The 25216-nt window shown below is 39.9% G+C and overlaps 2 protein-coding genes across 3 annotated transcripts in view; one reads left to right on the top strand and one right to left on the bottom strand.

Annotated features, from left to right (window-relative positions):
• Positions 1-5329, top strand: part of APPBP2 (amyloid beta precursor protein binding protein 2) — a 57659-nt gene extending 52330 nt beyond the window's left edge. Inside the window, exons 13-14 of one of the 2 annotated variants that reach the window (XR_006356199.1) lie at positions 559-1445; positions 3393-5329. Coding sequence is in view for 1 of the 2 variants with exons in the window: in XM_043999555.1 (XP_043855490.1) it covers positions 559-812 (254 nt within the window). In the remaining variant the exon portion in view is untranslated. Of the gene's footprint in view, positions 1-558 lie in introns of both variants that reach the window. The other variant, XM_043999555.1, reaches the window with a different exon arrangement.
• A 6047-nt stretch (positions 5330-11376) lies between these two features.
• C4H17orf64 (chromosome 4 C17orf64 homolog) lies at positions 11377-24313 on the bottom strand. Its single transcript, XM_043999559.1, has 6 exons — positions 24263-24313; positions 20666-20767; positions 20125-20300; positions 19061-19160; positions 18056-18254; positions 11377-11462 (listed from the first exon to the last, which is right to left on the bottom strand). The coding sequence occupies exons 1-6, from the start codon at positions 24311-24313 to the stop codon at positions 11377-11379; spliced, it is 714 nt and encodes a 237-aa protein (XP_043855494.1).
• Positions 24314-25216: the final 903 nt, after the last annotated feature.

Here is a 25216-nt window from a genome sequence, read left to right as displayed (position 1 = left end):
CACTTAGGAAAAAAAAAAACATTTAGTTGGGTTTTCATTTTAGAAAAGAAAAATATAGGAAATTCTATTCATCTACTTTTTAAATTGGTAGACAACAACACTATTTCTTATATGCAACAAACATGATTTCTGTGATGTGATTTTGTTATCTATGTGTGTATATGTACACATATATGTGCTTTCAAACTTCATGGAGGATCCATTCTGTATTCTTTCAAGATGACTTTCTTAAGGATAAAAAGTTTGCTTGCATTTTTGTGATTATAGGTATCAATAGGATTATGCCATCTTGTTGTTTGCTCTAAGGACTGCATGAAACGAAGTCCAGGGCCAAAGCCATATTATGGACTACAAGTTCTTTATTACCGTTAAACGGCTCTCACTAACTAACCACTTAAAGCAGTGGAAATTAAAGCATAGATATTAGTGTAGATGTTTGAACACCTTTCAAAAGAATACAATGAAGACACTTAATATTAAAAACTTATCTCTTCTTATTAAATAAATCATTATAGTTTTGCCAAAGTCTCTCTTTTTTCCCCTTTTTTTCTTTTTTAGGGAAGAAACTTTTTGGTGAAGGCTACAGTGGACTAGAGTATGATTATCGAGGTCTCATTAAACTTTATAATTCAATTGGCAATTATGAGAAAGTATTTGAATACCACAATATTCTTGCCAATTGGAACCGCTTGCGGGATCGTCAGTTTTCAGTGACAGATGCTCTGGAAGATGTAAACACCAGCCCGCAGTCCACTGAAGAAGTGGTTCAATCTTTCCTGATGTCTCAGAATATTGAAGGACAGAGCTGCTGAGGGTGAACCTCAATTAACCAATTTACCTTTTCCCAGATTCCAGGGGAATTCATACTGTGAAATCAAAACCATGTAGTTTTCTGGGGCTGGAATTTGCGTTGAAACACTGGTCCAGTCCATTGAAGACCCTGTTTGGGTAACCCCTGTCTCACAGAGTGCCCGTAGGAATAAGCGCGTATTCAATTTCTTATCAGCATGTGCAGCATGTGTAGTAGTCTGGCTCACATTTTCAACCTAGTAGAACAAACACCAGAAGATCCTATTTTTTTCTTTTTCAAAGGAAGTCATTTTGCAGAGAGCCTGCAAAGAAAAACCCTAAATAAAACTATTTAAGAGTTTAAAAGAGTTGCATTCTTATTATGAAAGGATGATTTTAACAACTGTTTTTAACAAATAATTCTTCCATGTGGAGGTATTCAATACTGTATTGTAAAAAGATTTTATGGAAAACAGTCTTTATATGCAATATAGACAAGTTAATCACAAGTACTAATGAAAGAGGGATGTCCTGAATTAGGTTTGGCTGCCTTACCAAGGGAAGTAGAGAAGAACCATTCCAGAAACGTGTTGTGAACCACACTATGTTGCAAGGGAAGGACTGTTAAATCATCTGAACTGGACCAGTGTTGATCTGTAAGTAATAGAAGATCTGGTAGACCAGCAATCTTAGATTTGTTTTGTTTTTTGGGGCTTGGGGTTTTTGTTTTTTTGTGTTTTTGTTTTTTGTTTTTTGTTTTTTTGTTTTTGGTACAGCAAAGGCAAGAAACTCTAGTAGTATTTCATGACAGGACCAGGAGGATCTAAAGAGGACCAGTCTCCTTATAGCCTGAGGTTATTTGGACCAGTGGCTTTAATATTTTTGCCCCTGCTTATACACTTTCCAAGTAGAGTGATTTCATTTAGATGTAAGATGATCAATGATATGCAAAAATTATATTCATGTTTTTTTAAATACTTAGGAATGAAGTTGGCAGTGGCATGTCTTTAGTAAAGGTACACAAATGTGGATGCCATAAGCAACTCTAGAAATGCTTAAATATCTACTGCAGCCACCCTCTCCCCTACTACTCACTTTAAATAAGCTTACCATGAATTGAGTCAGTAACATGTATACTGGCACATAATTTTGTGGAAAAACCGAGTTCTGTGTATGGGGACTTCATATTACTGTATATTTTATAGAAGTGGTCATCGAGGAGAGGGAGGAATAGAGTAAGGAATACTTCAAAAGCACAATAGGTCTTTTAGTGATACTTCATTTCTGTAGTGAATAATCATACAACCAGAACCATTTTTGCTAGAAAAGCATCATTCAATTATAAAGCTCCCCTAACACTATATGCCTATTTCACTAGCTTGTCTTAATTTTTGTTGGGTTTTAAGATGATTTTTTAAAAATTAAACCAGTCAGGTTACTTAATATTGAGGTAAATAAAAATTTAAGAATGTTTCTGTCATGTAGCATTTTAGAAACAAAAAGGTCTTTTGCTATTACCTCAATTCTTATTATAGTGGCACAAATTGTGCTTCTATATTTAAGGGTCTGGGTTTTCCCCCCTATTTTCAGGGGTTTTCATGATTTGGCTGTTTACTCCAAGCTAAAGCTTGGAGTGATGCTTGTATGAGTGATTGTGTTTTTGTTTTAGCATTAGGGGTGGGATGGAAATCTACTTAAGGATCTCCCAAGTTGAGTGCAAAAAAAAAAAAAAAATCAATGATTTCAGACACTTTAAATTACTCAGCAAAGTTTTGTTTTAAGTTACTATTTTGCAGTATATTAGTTTTGCTGGGGGCAGGGAAGAGGAATGCAGGAAAGATTCCTAAAAAAGAATGATAGTACTTAATATAGAAATTTGGTTTTACTAATTGCAAGGAGTCTTAATTTTTTAAAATTATAGATTGATTGCATTGGCATATCAGCAAAACATTGTGGAACTGGTTCTAGTCATGCAATCTGATGTCCAAAGCCAGCTTTTTATAAAACCTAATAATAGTAATAATCTGTGTGCCCACGGGCTGTAATCTGTTCAAGCTGTTCAGTTCTATCCTAATGAATGATAGTCGTTATTTAAATTCCCCCAAAGATAATTTACAGGATAGACTTAACACTTGTTTTGGTCTGTAAAGAGTCATTTGTTGTATTTGCAACATAGGAATGACTAGTGTAAATTGTTTTTCTCATGCTTCAATATGAAGTTTTTAAATTAACCAAAAAAAATTTTTTTGGTGGAGTGGGGGAGAGATAGTTAGAGGAAGCATTACAGACACACACACACACTCTAAGAATTTAATCATGCAAAAGGCAATTTTACCCAAAATTCATTGTCAGTTCTTGAATTTAACTTACTTCTGTGATAAAACACTGACCTATCCAAAGTCTTCATTCAGAGAGTGACATTTCAGGTGGTACCACCTACGTGCCACTTCCATTCAGAACAATGTCAGTATTTTGCCCAGGGGCGGGGGGGGGGTTGCCTTTGTCCTCAAGGGATATAAAACTGAGCCCTTAACATCACTTTAATGTAGATTTACATGAACTCATTTATCTTCATGATTTAATGCAAACTTTACCATTTTCAGAGGAAGAGAAAAAGTGAAAAGAAAGAAAGACTTGTCAGTTTATTTTAGTAATTTCTGGTGTTCATGAGGAACAATTCCCTGGTAAGTGTAAGGTTTCTCCTTCAATAGAGGAGCATTGTTATGATTGAAAGAGATGAATGTAACCATAATTTAAAGAGTGAAAGCCTCAATGAAATGAATAAAACTGTCTGTTATTCTTACTCAGTGCTTGGAAAACATTTCACTTTTGTGAATTCTCTATTGGTATGTTGTGTTCAAAAGCTTTAGGGTTTGGAGGAAGTTCCTGTTCATGAGTGAGTGGACCTGGTTCTTACCTTTCCCTAATTTTACTCCTCCTTCCCAATCATCCACCTAAGGTTTAGCGCTGCTAAAGTTGAGTGTGTTGATGAGCACTCATTTAACACTAGCCCACCCCATACAGCCCTGCATTAAGATTAGGGGTTCACATATGTTTTCTCAGACTGTAGGCTTTTACGGTTCCCCCAAGCTGGCTCTGCTTAGAGCATTTTTACCACCTATTACCAACAAATCTCTGCCGCTGCTTTGTAGAAGGACACTCACTACTGTTTATTATCTAGATACCTGTTTAAACTTATTGCACACAAGGTGGGTTTTTATTTGTGGGGGGGGGGAATTTACAAAGTTTGTGTTGGGCCTAACTTGCTAGGAAAGGTGGGTCATTGCTTACGATGTCCTAAAAACGATTCCCCCAAATGCTGAATTGTGCTGCTTCTATAGTACCAGACAATGCATATTCTACTTCCTGTTATTCCATGTGCTGGCAAAGTATTGGGCAGAAAAAACAGGCCTAAGACATGATCCAAGCTGCTGGCACAAACTTGATTTGAAAAGGATTCAGTGAGTAGCAAAATATATGAGCTGCTCCTTGGTTATAAATTCCTATATTTTGTTGCCTGTGCTGCCTATGAACTACTTATTCATGGCAAAACTTTTTACCAGAAAAATGTTTAATTGTAAATCTTTGGGGGTTTTATTTTCTTGTCACAGAAATGAACACACATTTAAACTTTTTTGGCTTTGGAGAATCTCAGTTCTTGCCAAGAAAAAAAAGTTTGGAAAAACCCTGAAATCTAAATTAATCACCACATTGAAGAGGAGCACTAGCTCTGCTTTTATCCCCAAATCTCAGGAAAGTTTTAGGCAGTGAAAACAGTTTTTCCCTGTTGGTGATTTTGAAGGAGTGTGCTTTAGGATTTTGTTCTTAACAAAACTGTACTTTAATTGCAATCTTAGGTATCTCTAGCATGAGTGGCCTTAGTGAGTTTGTTGAAGTGCACATTTTTTTCAAAGGTAAATTTTAAGATGAAAAAAAAAATATATATATATATATATATATACTATATATATAGATATCTAGAAAACTTGGTTTGTGGTGCACAAGTTAAGTGTTGGATCACTAAATAACTGTTGCAGGTACCATTTGTGTAACATTTTTCATTTATGTACATTCCTCTTATGGGAAGCTATGTTGCCATGGTAACTAAAACTTTACAGTTTAGTTCTACTCTTATGGTGTGGATGAATGCTACATTTATTAAATATTACCAGGTTCAGTACTATTTTTATACTTTATTGCTACAGGGGATTTTAATTTAATGGGATTCTTTTAAAAAAAAAATAAAAGTTGTTGCTTGACTATTAAAAGCAACTTACTAAAAATACCTTCTATGAGAATCCCCACTAATAGTGCCACAGTAATTTATATAGACATACCTAGGTCATTACTAGATTTTTGAAGACAATTCTTTGTTGTGTCAAGAATAACCTTTCGTATCATACTTCGCACAGACTTGTAGTGCCCAACATTATTTGTAACCATCAAACCATATTGAGTATGTTTGTAACCAGCATTGTGATACTCTGTAATTGTATTGCTAAAAATGAATTATTGACCTAATAAATAGAGTGTTCCTGCATTCATAGTATCTGTTTCTAACTTAGTTATGATCGTCTGTGGGGGAGGGGGAACTTTTATTTTTAATTATTATTCAGAGGCAGTATAGTGTAATGGCATAATAGAGAGTGATCTGACTCATTTCTTTTGGTCTCAGTGAACCTTAGAAGTTCATTGGCATGGTGAATAGAAAGTTGGCCAGGGTTCAAGTCCTGCCTCTGACACATACAAGAAGTGTGACCTTGGCCGACTCACTTCTCAGTTTCCTAGTCAATTCTCTAAAGGCTACAGGATTCCAAGGTTGTTCCTTCATCTGGCAGTTTCCTATGGGTCTAGTGCCTGTCTCTTTCTACTGTTCACATCATAATTACTTCAACTTTCAAATTGTCTTTGATTTGAGAGCAGAAGGTAAAGACTGCTGTTTGGGGAACAGAAGGAAAGGAAAGGAAGGGAATAAGCATTTATATAGGACCTACTATTTGCCAGATACTTTGCTAAGTGTTTTACAAGTATCATCTCATTTGATCCTCACAACCACCTTTCGAGGTAGGTGCTGTTGAATAATAACAGTTTTTCAGTTGGGAAAACTGAAGCAGAGATTCAGTGACTTGCCTAACGTCACACACCTAGTGTCTTAGGCCAGGTTTGAAATTAGGTCTTCCTGACTTCCAGGCCCAATGCTCTATTCACTGAGCCACCTCACTTCCCTAGAACAACAAATGTTTCACTGTAATACAATAACGATGACTATTGGGTTGAAGATACATGGTAGCATCATAAGATGGCAAGGGGCAGCTAGCTGGCACGGTGTACAGAGCACTGGCTCTGGAGTCAGGAGGACCCAAATTTGAAAGCCAGCCTCATACACTAGCTTTGTGACCCTGAGCAAGTCACTTAACCCTAAATTGCTTCCCAAAAGCCGGGGGGTGGGGAGATGAAGTATATATTTACATACTCACCCTTGAATTGAGGATGGGAAAGTGGAAAAAGCACACGTTCAAGTTCCCTTCGGTTGAATACATTGAATAAACATATCAGAAACACATTTTAGTTATCCAATGCAAAATAGCTTCAGATTTTGCAGAGTTGGGCTTTCTTGGCTTTAATAGTAGATGACATCAGTGGATAGAGCACCGGCCCTGGAGTCAGGAGTACCTGAGTTCAAATCCGGCCTCAGACACTTAACACGTACTAGCTGTGTGACCCTGGGCAAGTCACTTAACCCCAATTGCCTCACTAAAAAAAAAAAAAAGTAGATGACATGTAGTTTCTGTATTTCCTTTCTTCTCTTATATGACTGTGTATCTCATCCCTGCCTCCCCATTTCTGTTTGCAGGCAAGAGGGTACCCTGAAGGGAAACTGACAGTGTCATAGAAGTCACAGTGAACACTTGTTTTTCAAGAGCTTTGACCTTGGTTCCTCTCTGACCTGGAGTTTTACCAGAAAACAAGGGAGGGGCTTTAAAGATGGTAGTAGATGCTGTACAACTAGTGATCAGTTACATAGAGCTTCCCAGATGAATGGATGAGACTTCAGTTTGACCCCTGGCTTTGTATGAATCTGACTCACAGGTCTATTAGCAGGGAAGGAACAGGTAGGTTGGGTTGTTCTTTTAAAGGTCAGTTCTAATTATACAGAAGCAGCTTCAGGTGATTTGCTGCTCAGTGATTCTGCTATAGAAATATGAAGATCACAAGACAGGAGACTCAAAGGTTCCTTTGAAAAAGAAGGAACAAATTGCACTTTCCTGTTAATGGAGCCTCCAGACCTATGATGCAGTTTTTCTAAACTCACTTTGTCTTTGTCACTGAGAACCTAAAGCAAGAAAAGATGTCAACTCAATTTGTTTTTCACTTCATCAAAATTAAGTTATGGGAGGGGCAGCTAGGTGGCACAGTGGATATAGCACTGGCCCTGGATTCAGGAGGACCTGAGTTCAAATTCAGCCTCAAACACTTGACACTTACTAGCTGTGTGACCCTGGGCAAGTCAACCCCAATTGCCTCACCCCCCCAAAAAAAAATTATGGAGGCAACTGGATGGTTCAGTGGATAGAGCACTGGTCCTGGAGTCAGAAGGACCTGAGTTGAAATGTGGCCTCATGCACTTGATACTTATTAACCCCAATTGCCTCACCAAAAAAAAAAAAAAGTTGATATTCTTCACTAAATTTTGTGTAGGTTCCCAGATCTTTTAACCTGAAGCTTCTCTTCTGTGCATCCTTTTCTCCTCCAAATCTAGGATTATCATTAATTGAGCTGGGGACATGAGGTCCTTAGTGGTGTAGAATGTGGGACAAGAGTGGGGGTGGTGTGTGGAAGAGGTCTTAACAAAGTTTCTCTCCAGTTATGGATTAGCCTTTGTACCATAGGTTCTCAAAATGAAGTGAAGCTGACCTCCTTAGAAAATGTTTTATTTGAAACTCATAGGCAGGTGTGTGACATGGTGGATAAAGCACTGGACTTAAAGTTAGAAAGATCCAAGTTCAGTTTCTACTTCAGGCACACTACCAGAGTAACCCAGGGCAAGTCAATTATTCTCATTTGGAGATGATAGCACCTACCTCACAGGCTTGTGGGAATCTAGTGAGGTAACTTATGTAGAGCTCTTTGCAAGCCTTTAAGGGATATGTAAATGCTTGCTATTATTCTTTTCAAAGTTTGCTGACTAATTACAGTGCATACCAAAATCATCCTACATGTTTGGAACTCTTTAATGAAGACTTACATTTTCCTAATTTTCGGTTTAGAGACATGAAACCTCTGAGCAAAAATAACAAACCAAGATAGGGTATTAGCGTCCATGAAAGTTTGTTCCTCAGCTTGAGACTTCACAGAGGTGTTTGCTCCAGGCCCCTAATTCCTCCAGAAGTCTCCTCTCTACACAAGTTTTACATTTCATTTTCAGTCTTCAATCTGTTAAATCATAAAACTTGAAGGCAGTGTTTACTAACTGGGGACAATCCTGATAGGTCTCTTAAGTTCTTAGAAGTCATTCTGAGATTTGACATTGATTTGAAGAGAGCCAGCTTACCTTTTCTGCTTTGCCTTATGACTCCCTCCCCAAAACCAGTGAGTCCCAACTAGATCCTAGATGAAATGTGTCTCATGATATTTCAGGTAAAAGGAATTTTCCCCAATAAATTGGACACACCTGGAACAGGATTGCTGCACCCTTGTGCAAGAAGTTTTACTTCTACAAAGAATCATTTGACTAATAAGGATCTACAGACTCTAATAGAATCCTAAGTGAATCCATTACCATTCCTGTGATCCTTAAGGTATCCTTGATTGTTTAGACAACCAGACTAAAAAGACCTTATTAAGCCTAACATTCTACCAGTTGGGTATGTTGGTGTTTGTCTGTAACAGATGCAGTTTTCCTTGAGGGTAACACTTTTCCCCTTGGCTTAAGAAACTGCAATGGGCTCTGATGCTATAATCAAGGTTAATTAACAAGAGCAGAGGGCAAGACAAATGAAAATCACTCAAACCAAAATATGAACTTGAGACAACGTCTACAGGTTACCTTGATTCAAGAGAAACATGAGGGAGTTATCTACATTGGTTACAAATTGTAACCAAAATAGCTAAAAGACCTTTTCCCTTTTTCTGTCCCCCCCAAAAAAGGAAGTCTCCCCCATGGCATCCTTATAAATAGGAAAGGCAACTTGGATAAGTAGTCTGAACTTTTGCAAAGGAGAGTCATCATGGAATACCCAGTTATGATGCCTGTTCTCCGTATATGGAGGTAGGTAGGAGGCAGCAGTATTTTGTTATATAATTAAGATTGAGGAGGGCAGCTGGATGGCTCAGTGGATAGAGCACTGGCCCTGGAGTCAGGAGGACCTGAGTTCAAATCTGGTCTCAGACACTTAACACTTACTAGCTGTGTGACCCTGGGCAAAAGATTGAGGCCCCTTTGTCAACTCATTGTTGAGTACTGTGGCTTGGACATAGAAGGTGATTAGTAAATGTTTGTGAGATTAAGTTGCTCGTACATACCCACATCAGTAAGAAAAACTCTATATAGTTCCAGAATATTTATAGCAGCAACTTTTTTGTGATAGCTAAGAATTGGAAACAAAGTAGATGCCCATTAATTGGCAAATGGCTAAACAGACTGTTGTAAATTAATATAATGGCCTATTACTGTGCAGTAAGAAATGTATGTGAGGTACAAAGAAGCCTGGAAAGATCTGATACAGAGTGGAGTGGAGCCAAGAAAACACTCCACACAGTAACGATAACAATGTAAATGGAAAGAACTATGACACACCAAAACATTAGAAGTCAATTAGGAAGATCAAGTAAGACTAATGAAGAGAAAGGAGAAGACATTTCCAACCTGCCCCTTCATGGAGGTGGGAGGTCCTCAGTTATCACACAATACATGTGTTTTCAGGCTTTTTCAGCATATTGATCAGTTGTGCTGACTTTTTTTCCTCTTAAAAATACTGTTTGTTGTATAGGATGGCTCTGTGGGAAGTAGAACAGGAGATATACATGGGATACTAAGATCTAAGAAACAAAATATCAATAAAAACTTACTTTAAAAAAATTAAATGAAGAAGGTACTCATCCTCCTACAGTGGTCAGACCTAGAAATTATAGGCTGTTTAGGCCTGTAGTCAGCATACATAGAGACATGATTTAATGGGCTTTAAGAAAGCCCATCAGAATATAAATTCTCTTTGAGAGTATGGACTTTTTTTCCTCATCTAAATTTTAAATATTTGTTTCAGATTGTTTCCCAAAAGAAATGTGAGATATGGCTTATTGGTCATTTCCATTTTTAGTCTGAGCTTATCAGATCCTTTCTGAGTGGGATCAGGTAAAATATGAGAGCACATAGTATAAGTGTGGAAGGACAGATGCTGAAAAAGTGGGAGCATAAGGCTGTAGGTATCCATGCTACCTCTGGGTGGTGCCATTGCATTGCAGAAAGGGTTCTCTCCTAAACCATCCCATTAAGAGCTTGCTTGACCCTCTTCATCCCTCATCTTTTTGGGAAAGATTCTTGTGAGTGGGGGGGGCGGACAACAATGAGGGTTAAGTGACTTGCCCAGGGTCACACAGCTAGTAGATGGCAAGTGTCTGAGGCCGGATTTGAACTCAGGTCCTCCTGAATCTAGGGCCGGTGCTTTATCTACTGTGCCACCTAGCTGCCCCCTTTGGGGAAGATTCTTCCAGGAGGTGGGGTAAACTGTTCCTGTTCAGTTAGGAATACCAGCTGCACTGACAGCCTTTTGTCTTCATTTACTAGTACCCCACAATCAGCATCAGCACTACAGGAAATGGAAAGCCATAACTGCATCAGCACCATCTGAACTAGACTAGTATAGGGTTTCTTAAACTTTTTCCACTCGCAACCTCTCTTTGACGAAAAATTTTGATGTGATCTCAGGCATATGGGTATATTCAGTAGGTATATGTAATCTTTTACTGTTGGGACCCCCCACACATTCAGTTACATGACCCCATATGGGATTGCAACCCACAATTTAAGAAGCTTTGGAGTAAGTGTATAATGATTTAGGAGATGGCGAGAGGAAGGGGAGAGCAAGTACTCAAAAGACCCGAAACCTTAGCACTAGCAGCCTGAAAGAGTACTGAAGGATCTTTCCACGTTTGATGCTTTTTTTAACTTCTTTTCCCCTAATTGCTCAATTTATTTTAATCTCATTTGATATGGATGAAAACACTGGGGTGCTGTATTCCTTGAGGAATGCTGCTTTCCCCTCCCGTGTCCACTTCCCCACAATGAGCTCATTTCTTTTCTTCCCAGTCTCCTGTGACTGAACAGATTGGCCAAACTAAGGGTGAATTTTAGTATGTTTATTTCCCTCCCTATCTACTACTAATTGCCACTCCCAGTGATCTTCGAATAAAGATAATTTTGTCTTCTCTCCCTCCCTCATGTCTCTCCCCACCCACTCTTCTCCCCTAAATCAAAAGCCTTGATATAGAGAGGAAGATTCTAGGGAAAGGGGGTTGTACATATCGAAGGAAGCAGAGCTATTTCAGGACAGTGGGGTAAGCTGGGCTCACTGTCCTGGGTGGGTCTTCCTAAGGGTGGCTCTCAGGGATTCTGAGGGCTTCCTTCATTCTCTTTCTCTTCAGTTTTGGTTTGTGGGAAGGTTTCTTTATAGAGTCTGAAAAAAAAGGTAATAAAAAAGTCCTTGTCAGCCTGGAATCCCAGCCCACAGAGTAAGGGGTGTGAGGGACAAAAGAATTGTTGGTTATTATTATAACTTACTTTTTCCAAAATGCTTTACATTTGTTTTTGAATTTTTTTTCAATGAAGAAAAATCTATTTTCTCTTCCACCATCCCCATTGAAAATTAAAAACAAAATAAAGCTTTTGTTACAAATATGCATCATCAAGCAAAAGATAGTCTTGCATTGGTCATGTTCAAAAAATATATGACTGTACATCAGCCCATCACCTCTTGTCATCTATTATTAGTTCTTTGAAATCACAATTGGTCATTTTGTCGTTTAGACAACTTAAGGTTTAAGTCCAAGTGCTTTACATTTATTACCTCTCCCTTTTCCTTCAAAACAACTCCATTTTGCAGATGAGGAAACAAGTCAGAGAACTTAAGTGATTTGCCAAGGTTACACATGTGGTTTATGGCATAATAAGCACCAGAATTCAAGCCTCCTGACTTTAGACTAGTCCTATTCTCACCACGTTTCCTAGCCAGTTTACCAGGCCCCACATGATCAACCTGTTTCCTTCATTCCAGGACACAATTTCAAAAATTTCTTTCAAACTCATTGTTTCAATAATCATAAGAAAATAATGTGCCCAATGGCTATTTCAACCAAATATAAAGTAGTATGATGAAATGGGAAAAGCACAAGAAGTTTTATTATGCAGTCAAAAACTAAGTGATGAAGGCTATCTCAAGTCCCAGCTCTGCTGCTTACTAACCTGCTCGAGTTTCTTGGTCTTCATTTTAAAACTGTAAAATGAGAGGGGCAGGGGAAGAATGGAAACACTGAACATTCCAGTGCAAAGATTGAAGGGAGCACCTGCCTCAAGCAAGAGGAGGTGCCAGACCTGGCAAAGAGGGGTCTGACCTTGTTCAAGGAGCAAGAACAGATGCCAACTGCTAGTTCTTTTTCACATTACCCAGTGCTGGGTCACAGATCCAGTGAGGTCAGAGAAGGGTAATTGCAAATAGGGGTGATGGTCTAGGGCAAAGTTTCTTAAACTGTGGGTTGCAACCCCATATGGGGTTGTGTAACAATATGGGGATAGTAAAAAATTTGACAACAATAGAAAGATATGTATACCTATTTTATATACCTATATACCCAGGGTTGCTTAAAAATTTCTTGGGCAAAAAGGGGTTATGAGTGGAAAATGTTTAAGAAGCCCTGGTCTAGGGCAAGAAACAGTTGTGGGAACTAAGCTATATACTGAGTGAGGAGCAAGTATAGAAAACAAATAATAGTTGTGTAATTCTGACCCAGACCATGGCCTGAACATAAAGTCCAAAGTCAAGAAGTAAGGCTGAAAGGATTAGCAAACAACAGCAACAAAATCCTACCATAAAAGGTTGTGATGGTAATAGGAATGCTCAAGACAGAAATGGAGAAAAAGGGAACAAATTCAAAACCTTAAGCAAAGCCTTAAAAGCACAATTTGGGCATAAGTTTGTCTAGAATTCTGAGAACGGGTAAAGTTTTGTTTTGTTTTTAAGCCATGATTTTATAAATGAAATGAGTGTCAGGAGTACCAAATAGAAATCGATGAATGGGACAAAAAGCTAAAAGACTCGAAAATATAAAAAGTATAAAGTATGTCAAAAACAAATGACCTACTTATGAAAATGGCAACCCATCTACAGAGAAAGAAGTGATAGTATCTGAAAATAGATGGAAACACATTTTTTTTCTTTTTTTTTAGTGAGGCAATTGGGCTTGAGTGGCTTGCCCAGGGTCACACTGCTAGTGGGTGTTGAGTGTCTGGGGCTGGATTTGAGCTCAGATGCTCCTGATTCCAGGGCCAGTGCTCTGTCCACTGTACCACCTAGCTGCCCCTGGAAACACATTTAAAATTTTTTTTTCCTCTTTGACAATTCCTCAATCTGAAGTTTTGGGGTTTTTTTGACTGTTTTCTCTCACAACCTAGCTAATATGGGAATGTTTTCCATGACTATTCATGTATAACTTATTTTGAAGTGCTTGAGTTCTAGTGGGTGGGGGGTGGGAATGGAGAAGAAAGAGAAGTTGGAACACAAATTTTTTTTTAATTGATGTTAAAATTTGTTTTTACATATATTTTGGAAAATACAATTCTATTCAATAAAAACAAATGACCTGCTATACCCCAAGGAGATCAAAGAAAAAATATTTTTAAAAGTCCCATACATAAAAAATATCTGCTCTTTTTATGGTGACAAAGAATTGGACACTGAGGGGATGCCCATCAGTTGGGGAATAGCTGAACCAACTCATGGTATATGAATATGATGGAATACTCTTTTGCAATAAATAATGAGGGGGCACAGCTAGGTGGTGCAGTGAATAGAACACCGGCCCTGGAGTCAGGAGGACCTGAGTTTAAATCCCATCTCAGACACTTGACACTTAGTAGCTGTATGACCCTGGGCAAGTCACTTAACCCCAATTGCTTCACCCAAAAAAAAGGAAGAAAGAAAAAATAATAATGAAGGGGATGATTTCAGAAAAACCTGGGAAGACCTATGTGAACTAATGCTAAGTGAAGTGAGCAGAACCAGAAATAGTCGACAGTACAGTAATAGCAACTTTCTAAGAAAAGCCAATCAATGCAATAATACACCATCACATTCCAAAGGATGCATTTTGTAAAACGCTATCCACACCTCCAGATAGTGAACCAATGGACAGATTGAAGCACATTTTTTTTCTTCTTTTCGGAACATGGCTAATGCAGAAATATGTTTTGCATGACTATGTATGAATAATAGTATCTTATTTACTGCTTTCTCAAAGGACAGGGAATGGGGCAGAAGAAAGGATACTATATGGACCTGAAAATAAATTAAACTTAAAAAAATAACTGACCTGGAAAACAGATCAAGGAGAGGTCATTTAAAACTAATAGAAAAACCATGACCAAAAAGAACTGAAAACATAAAAGAAAACAACCTAGATGTTTTAGAATGAAAAATTTAAAACTCACTAGAATATTATAGCCAAAATTCAGACCTTCTAGGTCAAAGAAAAATGACTGCAAACTGTCGGAAAGAATTAAAGTACCAAGGAACTATAGTCAGGATCACATAAGACTTAGCAGCCGCCACTATAAAGAAATGGAGAACTTGGGAATACAATATTCCAGAAGGCAAAGGAAGAGAAAACTAAGGATAATCCTATGGGGGGGACCTTTAAGGAAATACCGTACTTTCAAGCATTTTTCTTTTTTCTTTTTAGTGAGGCAATTGGGGTTAAATGACTTGTCCAGGGTCACACAGCTAGTAAGTGTTAAGTGTCTGAGGCCGGATTTGAACTCAGGTACTCCTGACTCCAGGGCCGGTGCTCTATCCACTGCGCCACCTAGCTGCCCCTCAAGCATTTTCATGAAAAGATCAGAGCTCTATAGGAACTCTGAAATACAAACCTAAGAGTCAAGAGATACATAAAAAGGTAAATGTGAATGAACAATTAATCACAAGAGAATAAAAAGGATAACCCTTTATGTTATAATAAAGGAAATGATAGATGTGCTCCTTAAGAACTCTATTATTGTCAGGCACCATAGAGTCTAATGAGACAGAGGGCCTAGGGATGGGCATTTTGTTTTGGGTTTGTTTGGGGTTTTTTTAGTGTTTTGATTATCTTAGGAAAGAAAAGGAGGGGGAAAGGAAAATACCATAGGGGAAGAGAGAAAAGGTGGGGGAAATCATCTCACGTAGTTTATACAGACAAGTTGAAGACTATACAAACAAGGAGGAACAGGCTGGGGAAGAGCATGACACTTCAACCTGACTTTAATCTGAACTAGTCAAAGAAGGGAATACACACAAATAGGTAGGTGCAGAAATATATTTCACTCAACAGGGAAAGAGAAGTAAAAGGGGAAAAGGGACAGTGAAAACTAACTTCAGAGGGTAGCTCACAAAGAGGAATTTAAAAGGAAAGAAAAGATAAGAACCTGCCATTGGGCTTCGGATACAAGAAAGAGAAGAGAGGCAGGGGAGCAGAGGAAGATTGCATCAAACCTAGAGGGCTCTTGATGAGTACACTCATCTCTTCCCATCCTCTTCTTTACAAAAAGAGAACAGGAAACTGATCAACACAATAACCGACCACAATTTCAGAGGACTCATGACAAAATCTACTGCACACCTCCTTATAGAGAGGTGAAGGACTCAGCATGCAGACTGAAATTTTTTTGGACATGGCCAATGTAGTGATGAATCAGGAAGACCTGAGTTCAAATTTTACCTCAGACCCTAGCCATGTGACTTTGGACTGAACCTCTGTCTCTGTTTCCTCATTTGTAAAATAAGAATAATAACCCCTTTCCCCAAGAAAATGAGAGAATATTTAAGCACACAAACCATAAAATGCTATATAAGTGCTAGTTATCACTATGCATATTTGTCACAAAAAATTTGTCAGGGACATTGGAGGGAGAGATTGATTTTTATCAATTAGAATTTTATCAATTTTTATCAATTAAAAAATAAAATAATTGTTTTTGGGTTTGGGGTGAGGCAATTGGGGTTAAGTGAAATAATTGTTTTAAAGTTGTAGCTTGAAAAAAAATCAAGTTGTAGCTTGAATGCCACTAAAACTAGAAAGGGAACAGTTAACTGGGGGAAAATAATCTTTTAAGCATTTCTCACAGGTCTCATTTCCAAGATATAGAAAAAACTTATTCAAATATATAAAAATTAGAGCCATTTCCTAGTTGATAAATGGTAAAAGTATATGAGCTGTGTTCAAAGGGGAAAAATCTAAGCTATCAGTAGCCAAATGAAAAAAATTGCTCCAAATCACTAATAATTAGAGAAATGAAAAAAAAAAGTTGAGGGGATACAGCAATGAGGGTTAAGTGACTTGCCACGGTCACACAGCTAGTAAGTGTCAAGTGTCTGAGGCCAGATTTGAACTTAGGTCCTCCTGACTCCAGACCTGGTGCTTTATCCACTGTGCCACCAAGCTTCTAGAGAAATAAAAATTAAAGCAACTGAGCTGCTCAGATTGGCAAAGCTGACTCCCACACACACACACACCAAAAAAAAGCAACAAATGTTAGAGGAATTTGCAGAAAAACAGGCACAATAGTGGACTGTGGTAGAGCTGTGAAATGGTTCAGCAATTCTGTAATGCAATTTGGAACTATGCCCCCCAAATTACCAAATTGTACATACCCTTTAACATAATGATACCACTACTGAGACTATACCCCAGAACGATCAAAGAAAGAGGAAAAGTACCCAGGTTGACAGTGAATGTGACCTGTGGCAAATTATTTCTTATCTCAGGATATAAGATATCCTGTAAAATAGAGGATTGGACTATTTCTCTACACTTAAATATCCATAATTCTTTCTTATTTTTTGTTTCTTTTATCATGTAGGGTGGTGGTCTGCACATAGTCGATGCTCAGTATGTGCACACTGCACTTATACCTCTTCTCAACCCCCACATTCCTATTTGGCTCAGATTTGTGATTATAGCAGAACTGCCCTGTGGGTTGAGACAAGTGTGGGAGGCGAAAAGGCTCATGTCAGCAGATCCAGTGGAATTTGGGATGAAAAGCGTTTTTCTTAAGGCCCTGAGTTGCAAGTTCTTCAGAACAACATGCTCTTTCTCAAGTTTCCTAGCTATTCCCTAGCCAGAGGTTCTAAGAATAGAAATAACTGGCCCTTAATAACTCTTATGAGAAAGGAAGGGGCAGCTAGGTGGAGCAGTGGATAAAGCACCGGCCCTGGATTCAGGAGTACCTGAGTTCAAATCCGGCCTCAGACACTTGACACTTACTAGCTGTGTGATCCTGGGCAAGTCACTTAACCCCCATTGCCCTGCAAAAAAAAAAAAAAAAGTTGTGTGGAGAAAGGAAGATATAGTTTTAGGCTCAAATCAGGATGACCTGGGTTTGAATCTTGATTTATACACTTATGTGAGCCACGAGGGTAAATTACTTAATCTCCTATCCCTCGGTTTCCTCATCTGCAAAATAGGAATAATGAAGTACCAAGCTCTGAGAACTTTTATCAGGATCGAAGGAGAAATATATATATATATATATATATATATATATATATATATATATATATAAAGCTCTTAACAAACATTAAAATATATCAACATCAGTTATTAATAATTTTAGGCCCTCCCCCAGTCCTAGGCAGAGTAGAAGAGTTGCTATTATGCCCCCCACTTACACTTCTTGGGGCTGGTCCCTCTATTTTGGATAAACCTAATCTTGTAATCCCACTGCCTAATTTTTCCCTTTTGGAAGGTATTTTGGGAGTCATTTAGGGCAACCTCCCACCCTTTTCAGGAGTCCCCTCTATAGCATCCAGAGTTCATTTGAACACTCAGGGAACCTGACGGTTTAGCCATCTTGGGTTTTCGCTGTAGCTAATCCCTCAATTCTTGCTTCTTTTTGTTCCTGGGGGAAAAATATGTCTGATATTGGTCTCCAGCTGCCTGGATATACTGTTATGATCTCGAGTAGCTAGCACTGGGACCAATTCTCCCAGGGATTCCTCCCCTAGAGCCATATTGGCATTACCTCTCTTGACTTGGCCCCCATGTTTCTGCTCCCCAGAAAGGGAGGCTTCTGGGGCCTGGCCCTGCATCTTGTTGAGCTTCTCTTTTGTACAGCTGGAGTCTTGGTGAAGGCCCCAGGCATTATAGAGCTTGGGTAGACTGTTGCTCTGCTCAGTAGGGAGGTTGGCTGTTTCTGAGGTATCCAAGGGCCGGAATGCCACCTGTAAACATATAGGATGCCAGGGAGCTAGTTCATTGGGGAAAGGAAGAGGGGCCACCAAATCCTTAATCTCTCACTCCACCCTCCAAGCATAGAAAAAGTTGGGGAAAGTGGCCTAAAGTTGGCCATTGTGATCCCTAGTGACACTACTGCCTCCCTCTCTACTCCTTTCTCTGAAAAAGAAAACCAGGTCTCCAATTCTCAACATGCCTTCTAGAGGAATCTTCTCTCGCCACTTAACTCTTGGCACTTTTAAGAATCTGGCTGGGGGCAGCTAGGTGGCACAGTGGATAGAGCACTGACCCTGGAGTCAGGAGGACCTGAGTTCAAATCTGGCCTCAGACACTTGACACTTACTAGCTGTGTGACCCTGGGCAAATCACTTAACCCCAATTGCCTCACAAAAAAAAAAAAAAAAAAAGAATCTGGCTGAAGGCCAACAAAAAGGTGAACTTTGGACTCTAGGCTGAGTCCTTTCCACCTTTGGTTTCTACCTGACTACTTTTTTGGGGAGCTGGAGATAAGAAGGATCTGGCTTTCCCAGACAAATCTGTCAGTGGTGTTCACTTGGACAGGGAAAGTCCCAGTACTTAGCCCACAGTGGCTTTTGTTCCCTGTTCCCTGGATGTCCCACGGGAAAAGAAACAAGACAAAGGTGTCCTGAATAACCTCTCTCACACTCCTGCCAAGGATCTCTAGTTTCTTTTTGACCAAAGTTAAACCAATGAGAAAAATACTACCCTGTCTCCCTGGGGGGCCGTGAGATGGTGGAAGTGGGGTAGGGCATGATGAGGGGATTGTCTTTACCAGGAATTTGGCATTCTGGTCACTCTTGCTGTACTTATACAGTCGGCGCAGTAGTTTGGCATCCAGCTCTGAGAAGAGGGAGATGAAACGCCAGAGCATCCTAGAGAGAAGAGACAGGAACACACCCAAACACTGATCAAAGCTTGGGTTGGCCAAAGTGAAAATAATCTCCCTCACTGGGGAGTCAAAATGGCCTGAGTTTGATTGCCCTATCCCAGATCACACAAGTAAGGTTGCATTATTTGGAAGGTGTTGGAGAACGGGTAGAAAGTCGGGGAGGTGTCAACTTAAGGATACCTTGGTTTTCTGAGCAAGTTAAGAGTTCCCCCGCCTTTCTTTGAATAACATAGTATGATCTTACCCTTTAAGATGTTAGATGTTAAGTTCTTTGAGGGCAGGGACTGTCTTTTTATATCCCTACTGCTTAGCACATTGCCTGGCACATAGTAGACACTTGATGTTTATTGACTGATCCTTGTATGATGGGGTTCTGAGTTCAGGACAGCATGTAGCACTCTTTGTGGTCAACAGATGTCAGATACCAGACATGATCATGTTAGGAGCACTGCTGCCCTAAACACATACCCCTCACATTCCCCTCAGTCTTTGACACCCTCAAGGCTCCCCACTGATCAGGCTTCTCCCAAAGAGTAAAGGATGCTGAACGTTTTTCCCTTGTTTCTTTCAAGACCCAGCTCATGCAGCGCCTTCTAACTGGAGCTTTCCCGATTTCCCCAACGGCTAATGGCTTCTCTCCCCAAGCTACCTTAGATTCATTTGTACATAAATATTTATATATGTATATGTTGTCACCCTATTAGGATGTAAGCTCCTTGAGGGCAGGGACTGTACCATTTTTGTACTTAGAAGAGTGCCTGGCGCACAATAAGCATTTAATGAATGATTGTTGGTTGATTGAATGTGTAAGTAAGAGTGGTCCAGAGACCTACTTGATACAAAAAGTCTCAATCTTTCTTTTCCTCTCTCCCTCCCATTGAGCCCTGCAATGATCGTATGAAGGAGGGAACTCAGTAGTGGGACATTTGGGGAGGAAAGTGCCATACTTCCTCCAATGCTTGATTTCCCAAGCTCGGCAGTAATGCTGCAGGAAGGTATTGATGTGGTCCCCTAGAACCATCAGGCTCCTCTTCATGTACTTAAGTTTCTTCTTTTGGGGTAGGTCCCTGGGCAAATGCAACTTTCGAAGAAACTTCTTTAGAGGTCTCAAGTACTCTTTACACTAAGAGGAGATAACAGGAATGGTTAGAGAAAGCCAGGTGCTTATTTTCCCTTTGGTCATAGTAGGGCAGCCAGAACAAAGCTAAGGATCCCAGACAAGAGAATCTGTCTCAGTGGGTGGGGGGGCGGGCCGGCACGGCAGTCTTTCCCTTGGTCCTTCCCTTCCCTGGGTCCCATCTATGAGATAAAACGGGCCTTTGGCCCCAGTGCCATATGACATGGGAAATGATGACTGATGTCTGACTCTGCATCCTCCTGTCTCCAAGGGTCTCTGGCTCTGTGGATGTACCCTCCAGATATGAGATCTACCCACACTTTCCGAAGGGTCAAATAAATGAGACAAAACTTTGCAAATTCCTCACTCACAATTTTGAAGGTGTCCTGTCCCAGGCCCTCTGCGTGGCGGATGAGTGAGTCTCCAGCTGGGATAGTGCTGGAGCTTCTCTCCAGACAGGGCGCCTCTGTCACCTGTAGGACACAGGCCTGGGCTGGGGGTGGGGTGAAGGGCATAGTCCCTGCTTCTAGTCAGGGAAGTGGGGTGAGCAGGGTTTCAGCTGAAACCAACATGGTGATTTGGACTGGACGACTATGTACTAAAACTCCAACATGACCCTTTCCCTTGCTCCCTAACACAAAGACTGAACCATATTCAATCCCCTCCCCACCTCAACCCTGACCCCATATAAAGAACTAAGTTGGAAAATAGGGACTCTAGGACATGTGTAGCCAATAAGCAACTCATTCAGGCAAATATGTTCTGCCTGACCCCAGATGAAGCCTGCTTAAGATTTTCAGAAAAAGCGGGGCAGCTAGGTGGCTCAGCAGATAAAGCACCAGCCCTGGATTCGGGAGGAACCGAGTTCAAATCTGACCTCAGACGCTCGACACTTGCTAGCTGTGTGACCCTGGGCAAGGCAATTAACCCTCATTGCTTTGCCTTAAAAAAAAAAAAAAGATTTTCAGAAAAAAAACCCTGAACTTATTGCTAGCATATGTGATTTATCAAGGCTAGTAGGACCCCACCAGTTGCTTACAACTGCTGTGGGGGAACTGAATGCAACCAAGTCTCATAGTAGCTCAATGAGTAATTCTACCTGAAGCCAAATGCAAATAATTAAATCCATGTAGCATTGAAAGTTAGTCACCAAGCATTTATTAATCACCTACTATGTGCCAGGCACTGTGCTAACTAAACACAGGAGATGCAAAGAAAGGAGACAGTAACTGCCACCATGGAGCTCACAGTCTAAAAGGGGAGACAACATGCAAACTACGTCAAACAAGACATGCAGTATAAATGAGAAATAATCTCAAAGAGAAGGCACTAGCATTGGGGGAAAAGGCTTCTTGTAAAAGGTAAGATGTCAGCTTAAACTTGAAGGAAGCCAGGGAAGCCAGGGGATGGTAGACCAGAAGGGAGATCATTACAGGCATGGGGGATAGCCAGTGAAAATGCCTAGATTTGGGAGATGGACAGCAAGGAGGCCAGTGTCACTGGATCACAGAGTACATGGAAGAGAGTAAAATGTAATAAAATTAGTAAAGATCTGAAAGGGTCAGTATATGAAAGGCCACAGTATATGCCACAGTAGTGGCAGAGGATAGAAGAGGGAATATACATGTTACAAAGGTAGAATTGACAGCAAATTGGATATGACAGGAGAGTGACGGAGAGCAAAGAGTAGAGGATGACATCTCACTTGTGACTGGGAGAATAGTAGTGCCCTCTAGAGTAATAAGGAAGTTAGAAGAGGGAAGGGTTCTTCTTGGGGTGGGACTGGGCAGGGAGGAAGATAATAAGTTCAGTTTTAGATGCGCTGGGTTTAAGGTATCTATGAGATTATCCCACTTATTGGGGAAAGAACTCACAACTTGACAAAAACTGTTGGGAAAACTGAAAATCAGTCTGAAAGAAACTAGGAATAGGCTATCTCATGCCATATACCAAGACAAGCTCCAGATGGGTGAATAGGTTTAGACACAAAGGGTAACATCATAAATAAATCAGAGAAGCATGAAAATTTACCAAATTTTTTGGATAGGGAAAAATTTAATGACAAAACCAAAAATAGAATGGCTCAAAGAAGGTAAAATGGACAATTTGATTACACAAAATCTAAAAATTCTTACACAAAATAAACCAATGTAGGCAAAATCAGAAGAGAAGCAGGAAATTAAGAAAAAAATCTTTGCAGCATTTTTTTAAAAAGTCTCATTTCTAAGACATATAGGGAATGAATTCAAATTTATAAGAATAAGAGCCATTCCCCAGTTGACAAATGGTGAGAAGATATGAATAGCAGTTTTCCAAGGAAGAATTAAAGGTCACAACGAGCGGGATTTGGGGTTGCAAAGCAGAGAGAAATGACAACAAATTGTGATCAGATAAGGGAATTTCAGAATTCATGAACCTGAATGTCACAGGTTCTGAAGGCTTCCTTAGTGGAATACTAAGAGTGTTCCCCCCTCTGTCTATCCACTGCTCACAAAACTTTTCGGCCTGAAATACCCTCTCCCCATTGTTCAAGGCCCACTAAAAATTCTATTTCCTCCAAGCCTTCTTGAACAACCCCACAGCCCATGGAGGGCTTTCCTTCCTCTCCTCTCATATCCCTCCCCTGGACCACTCACTATACTCCTCGACATTTAATCAGCCATGTGGTAAAATGTCTGCAAGGCTAGACTTGGGACCAGGAAGATCTAGTTCAAATAAGATTACTAGCTATGTGACCAAGGATAAGTGCTTCCCAAGTATCAGTTATTATTCAGTTCCACAAATATTTCCTGAATGTCTCCTGCATGCAAGCTACTATGCTATCAAAGTACCTGCTGCTGCTACCTTGCCTTCCTATACATCTGGTCTCCTCTAGACTGTAACTCTGAGGGCAGGGATTCTGTTTCATACTTCATCTCTCTGACCTATAGCTTAGTGCCTTGTATATTTTAAACCAAAACTGTGATTTAATTAACTTAGAAAAGCTGATTTATTCCAATTTTTCCATTTATGGTCCAGGGCCCTGAGACATTAAACTACTTGGCCAGGATCACATAACTAGTATGTATCAGAGGCTAGACTTAGACACAGGTCTTCCGGCCTCTGATTCTCTGTTCATTACTCTTTGCTGCCTCTTACCCTGCCTTGCCTCTAGGCAGGGCAAAATAAGGTTGAAGGTGCTGCTGCTTGACAAAGATGTTGGAGAATGAATACTAGGAACAAATTAATTAAAAGCCACACATAAGTGTCTTTCTCAGTAAATCCATTCAGCATGCAGAAAAAGGACCTCTGAAAGGCAAGAGGCTTATGGTAGGCACATATAATTGAGGGATACAGTAATTGATTAATTTACACAAATTAGAGTTAGGTATAAATGACTTTTCAGGATAATACGGGAAAGATAATAACTCACAATTACATGGAACTTTAAGCAAAACAACGTGCATATATTATCTCATTTGATCCTCACAACAATCCCAAGAGGTGGGTGCTGTGATTAACCTCATTTTACAGATGAGGAATCTGAACCTTGAGAGAGATTGAGCGTGAGGGAGGATTTGAACCCAAGGCTTTCTTGATTCTAGGTCTAGTAATCCACTAAACCATGCTGCCTCACAAAGGTGATGTAAATTCCCTTGTAAATAAACTAATGAAGCTTTGGATCTTCAGTCCCCCTCCCCACAATCCCAACCTCATCCCCACCCCACCTCAGTGGTTACTGCAGACACTGGGGAATGTAAAACACCCTGGCTAACTGTCTCAAACCAAACAGCAAGATGGGACCTCTAATTCAAAGCAAGGTTATCATATTCTAGGTGTCTAATCACTTCCTTTCCCTTCCTAGCTTCTTCCTCCCACTTTTTCCTTGAATCTACTGCTAGCTCCTTGCTCCTTCACTAGGTTTCCTCCCTCACTGTCTGTCTCTCTCTTCCTTTATTGTCATCTGCCCCCCAAATGCCCCACTTCACCTTCTCTAGTGCCTTGTCCCCTTCGCCCCCTAGCCCGTCCGAGGCCTCCATCTCAGCAGCTCAGCTGGTGGGTTCCTGAAGGGAGACACACACCTCCCCCCACCCCCGACTTCTGATCCTCCTCTATGACCTGAGCCCCCCCTGGAGTGTAGAAGTTGACTCCAGAACTCACAGGGAAACCATGGCAACTACCAAAACAGCACCCTCTCTACAGCCAGATCTTAGCGCACACAGCTGTGTATGACCCAGGGAGAACAGTAACTGCATATGTATGTAGTCTCGTTGACTCCCAGACTTTTTCTCAGGGGCCAACCTAGCTCAGGAGGAGGCAGAAGCCCCCATATACACATACATATATACATACATAACATCCTTAGAGAGATGAGAACTTTATTTTAAGCACATAATTATCATAGCTACATACAACGAATAAATTTTATAAATTTATTAATAATCGTGTGTAGAGCACTATTGTGGTGGTGTTCAGTTGTGTCTGACTCTTCATGATCCCATTTGGGGTTTTCTTGGCAAAGATACTAGAGTGGTTTGCCATTTCTTTTTCTAGCTCATTTTACAGATGAGGAAATTGAGGCAAATAGGATTAAATGACTTGTCCAGGGTGACACAGCAGATCTCTACTCAGTTCTTTCTGACTCCAGGATTGGTGCTCTATTCACTATGCCATCTAGCACTATCATAGACACTGAGAAAAATACAGGGTGAGCCCAAAGTTATAATGTTTTAATAACCATTTGAAAATTTTTTTTCTTTATTTTTTGCCATTGACAAGATTTAATTTTTCATATGCAATGTAAGATCCTTTCCTATATATACTGTATATGATATTATGGTATTATAAATTAAAAACAAAAATAAAAGTTATTAAATGTTGAAAGCCCTTTATGACTTTGGGCCTACCCTGTACAAAGTTTATATGAGATGTGGTCCCTGTTC

This window comes from Dromiciops gliroides, chromosome 4 (genome assembly GCF_019393635.1).
Source record: "Dromiciops gliroides isolate mDroGli1 chromosome 4, mDroGli1.pri, whole genome shotgun sequence".
Taxonomy (NCBI): domain Eukaryota; kingdom Metazoa; phylum Chordata; class Mammalia; order Microbiotheria; family Microbiotheriidae; genus Dromiciops; species Dromiciops gliroides.
This window is presented reverse-complemented; position numbering and strand designations above follow the sequence as displayed.

Excerpts from the sequence above, each read along its gene's own strand:
- C4H17orf64 (XM_043999559.1), bottom strand. The coding sequence starts at position 24,313 with ATGGAGGCCTCGGACGGGCTAGGGGGCGAAGGGGACAAGGCACTAGAG. Across the intron at positions 20,768-24,262 it reads GGGACAAGGCACTAGAGAAG|GTGACAGAGGCGCCCTGTCT; the intron begins GTGAAGTGGGGC and ends TGTGTCCTACAG. Across the intron at positions 18,255-19,060 it reads ACCAGAATGCCAAATTCCTG|GTGGCATTCCGGCCCTTGGA; the intron begins GTAAAGACAATC and ends ATATGTTTACAG.